The 11,255-nt window shown below is 40.5% G+C and overlaps 1 protein-coding gene across 1 annotated transcript in view; it reads left to right on the plus strand.

The window, feature by feature from the left end:
* Positions 1–7,571: 7,571 nt before the first annotated feature.
* ubr2 (ubiquitin protein ligase E3 component n-recognin 2) overlaps positions 7,572–11,255 on the plus strand; it is a 63,794-nt gene continuing 60,110 nt past the window's right edge. Inside the window, exon 1 of the mRNA XM_056292399.1 lies at positions 7,572–7,655. Coding sequence (XP_056148374.1) covers positions 7,572–7,655 — 84 coding nt within the window. The remainder of the gene's footprint in view (positions 7,656–11,255) is intronic.

Here is an 11,255-nt window from a genome sequence, read left to right on the forward strand (position 1 = left end):
CACCAGCCACCTGCATGTACTCCCTCACCACATCCATAAACCTCCTCTTTGGCCTTCCTCTTTTCCTCTTCCCTGGCAGCTCCATATTCAGCATCCTTCTCCCAATATACACAGCATCTCTCCTCCACATATGTCCAAACCGTCTCAATCTTGCCTCTCTTGCCTTGTCTCCAAACCGTCCAACCTGAGCTGTCCCTCTAAAATACTCATTCCTAATCCTGTCCTGGGTATGACATTAAACTGCAACCGTAGGGTCATCGGCGACTAAACCGGCACCCCCACTTCAACCCTTGAGTTGTTGTGAGGAGGCTGTGTGGACACCCAGCAGGACTAAAAACAAAACCTGTCAAAGGACGGATGAGTTCCTCTGTGAAGCAATGGCCATCCATACCTGGAGAGGAGATGGGGCCCACCAGGTACTCCCCCTACTGAAACACAATGATGACTCAACCAAACTCAATCACCATACCGGGTCAGTCGAAGCCTGGGTTCACAACAGCTGCGTCCTTCACCAACCTTGCTTGGGGTGAAGTCGAAAAATATGTTACTGAGGAAGAAAAAAGGCAAACTACAAAGCTAAAGATACAGAAATCTGAGTTCATCACAGCGACCTGGAATGTAAGAACATTGAACACACTTGGGAAATTACAAGAACTCTGCCACAAAATGGAAAGGTACAATTGGAATGTATTGAGCATTGCAGAGATGAGATGGAAAGACATGGAAGAGAATGTCACTGACAAAGGTCATAAGGTCTGGCACAGTGGTAACAGTCTCAAACATGTCCGAGGTGTTGGATTTATGGCGCACAAAGACACAGTCAATTCAGTACTAGAATGCTCACCAACCTCTGACAGGATCATCACTCTGCGACTAAAAGCTCAACCTTGCAACATCGTGAAGGACAGCTACTCCAAGGACCTCTGGTATAGACCACCATTAATGCCTTTAAAGTATAGTAAAGCTCTCTATATTTATGTTGTTTTCTGTGGAAAGGTCTCACTTTGTCTTGACCCAATTCTCTCCAAATATGAAATTATTTCAATTTTAACTGAAGCTCACAGCTCATCAGTGTCACATCTGCTTCCACCGTACTTAGAATGAAGGAGGGGTGTGACCAGAAAGGAAGCTAAAACTAGATGTACAAGCATAGAGCAGAAATCAAACAATTACAGTGTTGTTCCATCCATTATCCAAACTGCTTATCCTGCTCAGGGTTGCTAGAGCCTATCCCAGCAGGTGGGGGAGACATCCTGGACAGGCCACCAGTCCATCACAGCCCCACCACCACCACCACAACAACAACACACACACACACACACACACAATTTGGTGTTGCAGATTCACCTGACCTACCTGTCTTTGGACTGTGGGAATAAACCAGCGCACCCAGAGGAAACCCACGCAGACATAGGGGAGAACATGCAAACGCCACACAGAGGATGACCCCCAAGGTTGGACTACCCCGGGGCTCGAACCCAGGACCTTCTTGCTGTGCGGCAACCACGCTAACCACTGCACCACCATGCTGCTAAAGTGTTGTTAAAAAGTTGAAATTAAATTAAAATATAAAAGATTCTGTTGATAACAGAAAACCCATTTATTTAACATAATACTTGTGATTATCACAATATGAATAAAGAGAAAACAGGAGGAATGTTTCTGTTGTTGTGAAACTTATCTCATCGCCTAACTTGTTAGATACTAGAGATGTTAACAGTGTACTTAAAAATATTATTCAACAACTCTAATGTACAAGTAAAGTTTACTATTCTTAATTTTTCTTTTTGCAAGTAGAACAAAAGTAAAATCAGAGTATACCTAGATTATTTTTAGTTTAAAAGAGGTAGTATACTTAAAGTGCACTGAAGTAAAGGTATTTTTTAAACAACGCTGTCCAAATGCTCTCTTCCGTGTTAGTGATGTTTGTTTGAATGTGGTCTACAGTGGACACACAGCTTTAATCTGTATGGATGACACAGTTGGGCGGACTGTTGTCTGTTTTGGGAACATTTTTTGACTGACTGGTTTACTGTCTGCTCTTCACGACATTTGGGGTCCACTTGACTGACTTCTTCATCCTGGCCAGCCTGCTGCATGCCTCCAGTCTGCGCCTCTTTGTGGTCACCATCATCTTCCTTTGACTCAGGCCGATGAAGCATGTCAGGGCCTTCAGGTACTGGAGCGGATCTATTTAACTATCAATCTGTCTGTCTGTCTGTCTGTCTGTCTGTCTGTCAATGGGTGTATGAATTACCTCAAATTAAAGTTTAACGGCTTCTAGTCTCTCAAAGGATCATCTATTTTACACTGTTGCCATGGCGACAGCTGAAGTCATCATGGCGTCTAACAGGATGTCTTTAAGAGACAGCTGGTTAGCACTGAGCATTATAATGGTAGCCATTGGTTTTTCAAGTAATGGCTTTTTAACATCATCCTACCCTCAAACCTAATCCTAACCCAGAACAAAAAAAAACAAAACAAAACACACACACACACACACACACACACACACACACACACACACACACATATGAACCTTTGTTGTGTTAACATATGACCTACTGGAAGACTCGGGTAACCCAAACAAAGGAAGCAAGTCTGAGCTTGGGTCCCATATGTCTGTTGGCCATTAGGTAGACAGGGCTATGCCTAACACCTGCTCTCTGGCCTTACTGTCATCTGGTAGTAAATGAGAAGTTTGAAGGTGATTTAAAGGTTCGTTTTTTGAAACTGGGGAAAGTGAATAGATATAAGATGCCCATGAACTCTTAAAGGAGCGGTTCACTCTTTCTAAAGCCGAACTTCATAAAACAATGCTTATCAGTTAGAGTCATAGAGACTTCACTGATGGCTTCAGTATTTAGATTCATTCTAGTGAATATCATGTTTTCCTATCGCATTGTATTTTTTAACAGGTTTGTTAATGTAAAGTCAACCAAAATATCAGAACTGTTGTAGTGAAATGTGTATGAAGCCCCTTGAGAAACTCTCTTCCTCTTTGTCAACAAAATTAAACCGTTTCAGAAAACCAATCAGCTTCTGGTATTAAATTAAATAATCTAATACTATTTGATTGGACAGTCAATGAATTGTCCTTATGAGTCTGTTTTTGAATCGTTGCCTTGCAACATTATGCTAGTTAGCAAGCTAGCTAGCGATCAAAAAAGAGTCGTGAATTCAAACTGCTGAAAATTTTCTGTGTTCAGAGGGGGACGCTAACACAGTTATAACAAATCAAATGATACTTCTAAAGATGAAAAACTGACTCTTAACGTTATTATTACACTATGAAACATGTCTGAATTAGAGCCATTGGACTGGAACTTTTTGCTGAAGCTTCTTGTTGGCCTTTAACAGTCTAATGTGAAATTGTTTAAGCCTTCAAAACCCATGACATGGGGCAGCATGGTGGCCCAGTGGTTAGCACTGTTGCCACCCAGCAAGAAGGTCCTGGGTTCGAACCCCAGGCCGCACCAGTTCTTTTCTGTGTGGTGTTTGCATCTTCTCCCTGTGTCTGCGTGGGTTTCTTCCGGATGCTCCGGTTTCCCCTCACCATCAAAAAGACATGTATGTTAAGGTTCATATTCCTGTCTGTTCCCCTGAACAAGGCAATGGAAAGAAGAACTGGAGTTGGTCCCCAGGTGCAGCAGCTGCCCACAGCTCCTATACAATAGGATGAGTTAAATGCAGAGAATAAATTCATTGTAAGAATACAATTCGTTGTAAGAATACAAAGTTGAATAAAGTGGCTTTCACATGTCTCCTTTTGGAAAACAGGAAGTACACACACTTTAGGGATGTAGATTTAAAGACTGTAGTGAATATCAATGCATACAACTATGTCGTACCAATTGCTGGTGTCTTCTCCAGGGTGATGGGACCCTTCATCGTCATGTTGGGGAAGATCTTTGGGGATGTGATGCATTTTCTGTTCCTATATGCTGCGATCTTCATCCCATACACTTGTACATTCTGGATCATATTTGAAGATGAGGGACGGTGGTTGTCGACATGTGTTGTGATGACATAGGCATTGATTTAGAGACACTGTTCTTAATTTTTTTAAAGATACTTTTTTTTGGTATTTTACACCTTTGTTGGATAGCGGCAGTGGAGGCAGACAGGAAATGGGGGAGGGAGACGGGTATGACTTGCAATAGGGGCCCCCAGCTGGATTCAAACCGGCAACATTGTGAGCATATTGTAGCGAATTCGGGGGACAACGCAACCACAAGAACTGCCCCGCCCGGAACCGAACCCGTATCGCCCGCACCGCAGGAGACATAGCTAACCGCTCGACTAAAGGGTCAGACCCGCGAGCCAGCGGCCAGCGTGTCTTCTTATCCATGCACGTTACATTATGGTAAGCGGTGGTCAAAGTGCTCAACTTCGTTACTTGAGTCAAAGTATAGATACTCCTGGTCAAATATTACTCCAATACAAGTGAAAGTTGTTCAGTCAAATTTTTATTTGAGTTAAAGTACTGGAGTACTTGCTTTTAAAAATACTTAAGTATTCAAAAGTACATTTTCTTTTTAATGTCAATGCATTGTTGCCACAATGCATTTACAGAACCTAATGACTCTAATGACCTAATGAACCTAATAACAACTGTTGAATGCACTGACTTGCTTGTAGAACCTGTAGAATAAAAAGCTTGTAGAATATGCTACACAGTCTATAGAAACACAATTAAATCGACAGGACAGCCATTGTTGTTTTAATTTTTTTATTTAACACAACAATAAAACAATTTGATAAAACAACCAACCTACCTTAAAATCCCAGTTACACACCTCCCAGTTACAAACTGCCCAACAGCAACACTGCTTTAAGCAAGACAAAAACAAAAAAACAAAAAACAAAAACAAACAAACAAAAAAACTTCAATAAAGATTGTATTAATTCACAACCAAACAAAACTTTCAGACAGTGAAGTATTGGTTAATTATGACGTAACATCCACCCAAGTTTAAAGCCCAAAAGAAAGGTGCTTCTGCTGTCAATGCAAACAATTTGTTGTGGCTGATTTTTACTGTACTGTCCATCTCACAGGTCTCTAGTGGTGACAAGTGGGAAAAATTCTCAATCTGGTCAAACTAGTCAAACTTGAAGAAGTTCTTATTCAGCGTCAGTAGAAGCTGGTTTTCAAAGTTGTGTGAATTAATTATTCAATTCTTCCTTTTCTTGGCTGAAGATCAATCCAGCTGCACTAAAAAGCCTTTCACAAGCAGCAGAGGCTGGCAGGGCTGTGTTTAGCTTGAACGACAGGCTGGATACAGCTGGGTAAGATGTCCGTACCTTCAACTGTACATGTCAGGTATGCGTCCAGTTGTCTGGTCATGTCCTGTGTGTGTAAATGCTTCATATTAGAAAAGAAATCCTCTTAATCAGAAGCACTTAAGGAGTTGCTTGAGGAGTTGTCAGCAGGCCGCAGCAGAGGCTCACCATGTTCGGGAAAATTTTCCTTGGTGTAACTGAGGCCTAAATTAGAAAAAGATTGTAGATTTTTTATTATTATCTTTTTTGTCATCATCATAATGATCATGATTAAGCAAGTAAGTATGCAAGTATACAAGTTCAGTGTTTAAAAAAGCGAAAATGAGAAATGGACCATGGAACATTTAGTGATAGTTTTTTTCTTACGTAGTTTGAGGACATCTTCATCATGGGTCCAGGATAATTTTAAATGTTGGATGTTTCGTTTCGTTTATTGTTTATTTGACAGGGACAACGCACAATTTTACAATTGCACCAGAGTTAGCTGGCAGCTAATTTGCATCTGCAGTCCCTGGGCAGACAAACAAACAATTAATACAGAAGTAAAAACATAAAAATACATAAGAAAACTATTGAACAGGCAGACAAAGAACAATCAAGACAAAATAATAACATGACAATACATCAGAAAACCAATCTCAAAAGTTATAAATACAATCCGATATATCTAAAACAGTGGATATAAATAGCAATCTGGCCAATATGACAACAACATAATAGATATGGATTTCATCTATTCAGCAACAATAAATAAACAAAAAACCCTGAGTGAAATCTAAAGTATGTGCAAAATATTAAAGCAAGGACATTTATTTGTGATTACATGTTTGTGCTGATTTAACCAAAGCTTAAGACTCTTTTTAAACCCCGCAAAGTGTGTGTACCCAAAATTAAAAAGAAGTCATCTGATGGCAGGGCCTTATCCTATCGGGCCCTGTTCTTATGGAATAACCTGCCTGCTGCCATCAGACAATCAGAGCCTGTTGAGTCCTTTACATCCAAACTTAAAACTCATCATTTTGCCTTAGCTTACAATTAGTTGCCTTTAAATTGAATGCTTCACAACCTGTACTGCATGGCGGGTCGGTTTCTGTCTCAATGAATTTACCAAGCACTCTTCTGACGGTGAGATTATAGCATATAGATTATGGACTCGGCAAACTATTGAAAACTGTTCTCTTCTCTCTCATGTCTTTTCTCTCTTTCTGGATAATGTCTTCTCCTTTCTCTTCATCTGTGTGTGTGAATGGTGTGATGTGCGTCTCCTTTGTGTGCACGTGCAGGCTGTCTTCCTCCCAGGTCTCCATGGTGATGGTGGTCACAACCTGGACACTGCTTGGCATCCCCCTCATCACATTTTCTTTTTATACATCTTATAAATACATATAATTTTGTTATCCTGTTTTAATGTTATATCTTGCTCTCACTAAGATGTGTGATTAATTTTTTTTAACATGGTGATGCTGGTTGATTGGCTCAGGTCCTGGGCTGTTCCGGTGGCATCTGGACACTGCTTGGCATCCTCCTCATCATATTCTTCACATATTCTATAATTCCATTATAATTCTGTTATCCTCTTTCAGTGTTATATTCTGTAAATTGTGTAAACGCAACATCCATTGCACATTGTACATCTTGGTAGAAAGATGTTTCTTCTTATTTTTCCTCCCTGTTAAAGTTTTTTTTTCTTTTAAGGGAGTACGGGATGTTGTATTGCTGAAAGCCCCTGAGGCAAAATTGTAAGTTGTGATATTGGGCTATACAAATACATTGATTTGACTTGGTTAAAAAAAAGGGGGTGGGGGACTGTAATTCAAATGAATCCTTAACATTGTCAAATAAAATCAACCACGTTGCATATATTGTACAGTGTACCTATACTGGTACGCTCTGTCATGTCCATCTACCTGAGGTATGTATATAAGTAACATTTATTTCAGAATCTCTGAAATATTCTCTGCACCATTGCACTTTATTGCCTCTTATTTCCCCTGTATATAGTCCATCCTTTTTTATATAGCTGAAGATTGTTGCGTTGTTGTGTTGTTGTTCTATGTTAAGTACACTAGTACACTGAGAGCCACGAAATCGGAGTCAAATTCCGTGTTTGTGCAAATTTGCATGGCCAAGAAATCTGAACTGGAGTGACAGAATGCTGACCAATCGGCGCTCTCGTGGAACGGTCGTAGCTGCTGTAGGGCGTGGTTTGTGTTTATTAGTGACGGGGGCGGTGCACGCACACTCTAGTCTATTTCCGGTTCCGTTTACAGTAGGCGATAGAGGTAAAGATGGCGGCGGCCGAGTCCGATCGCGATGCACCGTCCGCTCTATGTTCTGAATTTCTGAATTTCTCCGCTAAAGACACGGCTTTGGTAAGCGGCAGCTCATTATTCCATGTCTGCTTGTTGTGACACGACCCGTCACATAGAGAAAAGGAATCGGTTGATATGTTTACATTGTTTTTATTATTTCTCTATCGCCACTTGTTTTTGGACTGAAGCGACGCCCCTTAGCTTGACAAGCTACACTAAGCTAAGCTAACGGTAGCTGCTTTCTTAAAAAGGATTTTTCCATCTGCACTCATGTCATCCATTGATCAATCAATCAGTCAATCAGACTTAATATACATAGTATATTTTGTTCATTAAAATGCATTGCGGTGCGCTTTACATTAACACTACATGGAAGTGCACCGATAAAAAGAAGGTAACGATAAAGGAAGAAAAATATATAAGATTAAAATGGAGTGAGGAAAAATGACATCAGTCAAATTGAAATTTATTAAATTGGAACAGGCATAATATTCTGTTGACCATAGTTGGTTAACAGCATATTAGGAGTTAATAAATAAAAGCAGAAGGAGTTACCCAAGGTGTCAGCACCATTATAAAGATGTGTTTTAATAGAATTTGCTGTTGTGGTGTCTGTTATCAGTTTCTAATTGGAGACTATTCCATAGTTTAGGACTAAATTCACATAACACAGCTATACCATGAAGTTGGTCTTCTTGGATTAGTTAAAAGAAGAGTGTTGATTTTAGGGCCCTGCCAGGAACATATTAATCCACCCTGTCATTTATGTAGTCAGGAGCAAATCCATTAAAAGATTTATGACTAGATAAAACAAGTCAATGACAAGTAAATAAATGATTTGTTCGGTATCTTAATGCATGCTCAATAATCCAGGTAAGAAAATCACAGAAAGTTGAATTCAACTTTCTGTGATTAGTTCAGTATATTTGGTTGTCAAACAAGTTATGACATATACACCAGTGTTTCTCAGTATATCCACCTTTGTTTAATGTAAGAAATTATACGGAACATGACATCAGTTTCTTGGCTTATTCTTTTACAAATGTTCTACTGTCAGATCTGGCAAATAAAGTTAGCTCCAGTGTTAACATTGGCAACCTCAGTTAGTTGCTTGGTTTTCATGTCTACCAGGCAGAGGGATTATTTGTTTGTTATTCCACTTATTTCTTCTGTTTTTTCTCTTTTGTTTGTCATTTGTTTTCTTTTCTTTCATTCTTTTCTTTTTGGTGTGAGTCTGCAAGTGCTAGAAGCTGCTGTGTTCCAGAGTCAAATTCCTCGTGTGCATAGGCACACTTGGCTAATAAAGCTGGTTCTGATTCTGATGGTTGTTCATTGTTTTCAGTTGGCGGTTGCTTATTAGTTGAGTCTGTTTACAGCCCCTTTGAGTGTTTTTTTCCCTGACTGTCACAATATGCATGTAGTTGCTGTTGTGCCTGTCTGTTATATAGGTATGTTTACTTTGTGTGAAATGAATAAAAACATGTTACTTCATAACGTTGCTTAGTGACCCACAAGCCAAGAATATGCCTTCGCTTCTTACTATCAGCCTCCCAGCTGGCCTATTCCACTGCAGCACAAACTTTTGTCTGTTAAGCCTGATCCGGAGATAAAGTGCTAACCAACTATTTGGTGATTCTCCATCTGAATGTGGTAATTCTAGTGGAATTTATCAACAAAATCCACATCATCTGTCTGTAGCTGAAATATGCAATACTGTCTTGGCTGGAATATTTATTTCCACAGATATCTGAGTCTGATTTGGCAATGAACACACTGTTATATGAGTTAATCTGAGTGTTGGCTCCATGTGCCCTTTCAGATCCTTATCAAGGTTAGTGGGTCACTAAGACACACCGGGCTCCATGCAACATGTTTACAAAGGCTTCCTGTGACAGGATAATCTGTACCACACACCGTCTAAAATGGTAATGCTAACACTTGTCCTAAAGTAGTGAGCACCACACCCTCTAGCAGCTCCTGTTTGTCTGGTTGTCTCTGCAGGTGCTAATGAGGATTAGCTGTGTGAGGGCTGAGGCATTGACTGGCAGTTTGTCCAGGAAAAGTTTGCGTTGAGCCCATCAGACTACATGCTGCTGTTTTATGCTGTAGTACATAGTCTTACCAGCTCTGCTAATGGATCATTTCTTTTTCTTTTTTTCCTGACCTGATTTTTCTTGCAGCTGATCAGATGAAACCAGTTTGTTTTTGTTTATTGATAAATTAACAGGAGCTATGGGGACAATTTGGTCTGCACTTGCATTAAAACATATCTTGTTTAGATCTTGCTAACTCAATATTTTGTGATGTCTCCCATGTTTCTGACTATTGTCAGGACAAAGCGCCATCAATGAAAGCTGAGGAGCATCATCTGCTCTCACCAGGAATTCAGTGTTTTGAGTGTGCAACTCGATGATCATTGTAACCGTTAAGTTACATCACCTCTTGTACTTGTTGAACAGCTTGTGTACTTTACAGTGAGGACAATGTCTAATGGGATTGAATTGAATAGTTCAACTCAAGTCAAGGGAAAATTTTTATATCCCAATATCAAAGTATGTTCTCTTGAATATGTGGGACATAGTAGCCAAGGTGACTGTTGAAATGAATGCTGTCTCTATGAACCTCGGAATGGGCTCCTATTAGCTTATAGCCTACTATTTTTCATCTATTTATTATTTGGGGCTCAGCTCTAAGTCCCTGTATCGCTAATTGTTAGCTTGGTGTAGGGGGTCTATAGATGCATGCTGCCTATCTCTGGCTGGTTGGCTGGGCGTTTAGCTACCTCTGCCTGGACTGGATGAGCTAGTAATAAGACACCTGTGTGCAGACTGCAGTTATACTACCACATAGAGCATTTTGTGTGTGTGTGTGTGTGTGTGTGTGTGTGTGTGTGTGTGTGTGTGTGTGTGTGTGTGTGTGTGTGTGTGTGTGTGTGTGTGTGTGTGTGTGTGTGTGTGTGTGTGTGCGTGCGTGCGTGCGTGCGTGCGTGCGTGCGTGCGTGCGTGCGTGCGCGCGCGCGTGGGGGCATGCCTACAGGTCTACATGTATGCAGTGCTCTGCTAGTTTGACATTGACATCCACTGTGCCACCCTTCACATTTCACACAGCAGACAGGGATGGCCCTCCTCCTAAACACATCTACATCACAGTAACTGTCTCCCAAGTATTGAAGAGTCAGAGCTAATAGAGTAAATTAAATCAACTTTCACAGAGTTGAATCATTAATCATTAATTTAGTTTTTTGCCTCACAGTGTGTAAGAGACCCTGCCTTTTCTATCCATGTGCTCTGTGGGCGTCAATCTGCTCTCTGGTGGAGATGCAGTACTGTCTCCATTTACAGGCTCTGGCTTTTTTCAGTGTCTGCTGACACTGGTCACATGTGCAGGCTGCTAGGTGGCCAAATCAACCATATGAGGACATTTATCCAGCCTGTCTGTGTGCCTGGAAATATTTTCACATCTTCTAGTGTTGAGCTAGAAACACAGATTATTATAAATTGTTTCTAATGCCCTTACAGATGACCATAGTAATGAAACCCTGCTAATCTTAGAGGTATTTTTGTTTTTCACCAACACTACTTCATACATTCTTACTTGGTTAAACTGGTGTGAGGTTAACACCCAGGTCCTATTAGTTCATGGTGACTCTCTCTCTCTCTC

This window comes from Lampris incognitus, chromosome 13, assembly GCF_029633865.1.
Source record: "Lampris incognitus isolate fLamInc1 chromosome 13, fLamInc1.hap2, whole genome shotgun sequence".
NCBI lineage: Eukaryota > Metazoa > Chordata > Actinopteri > Lampriformes > Lampridae > Lampris > Lampris incognitus.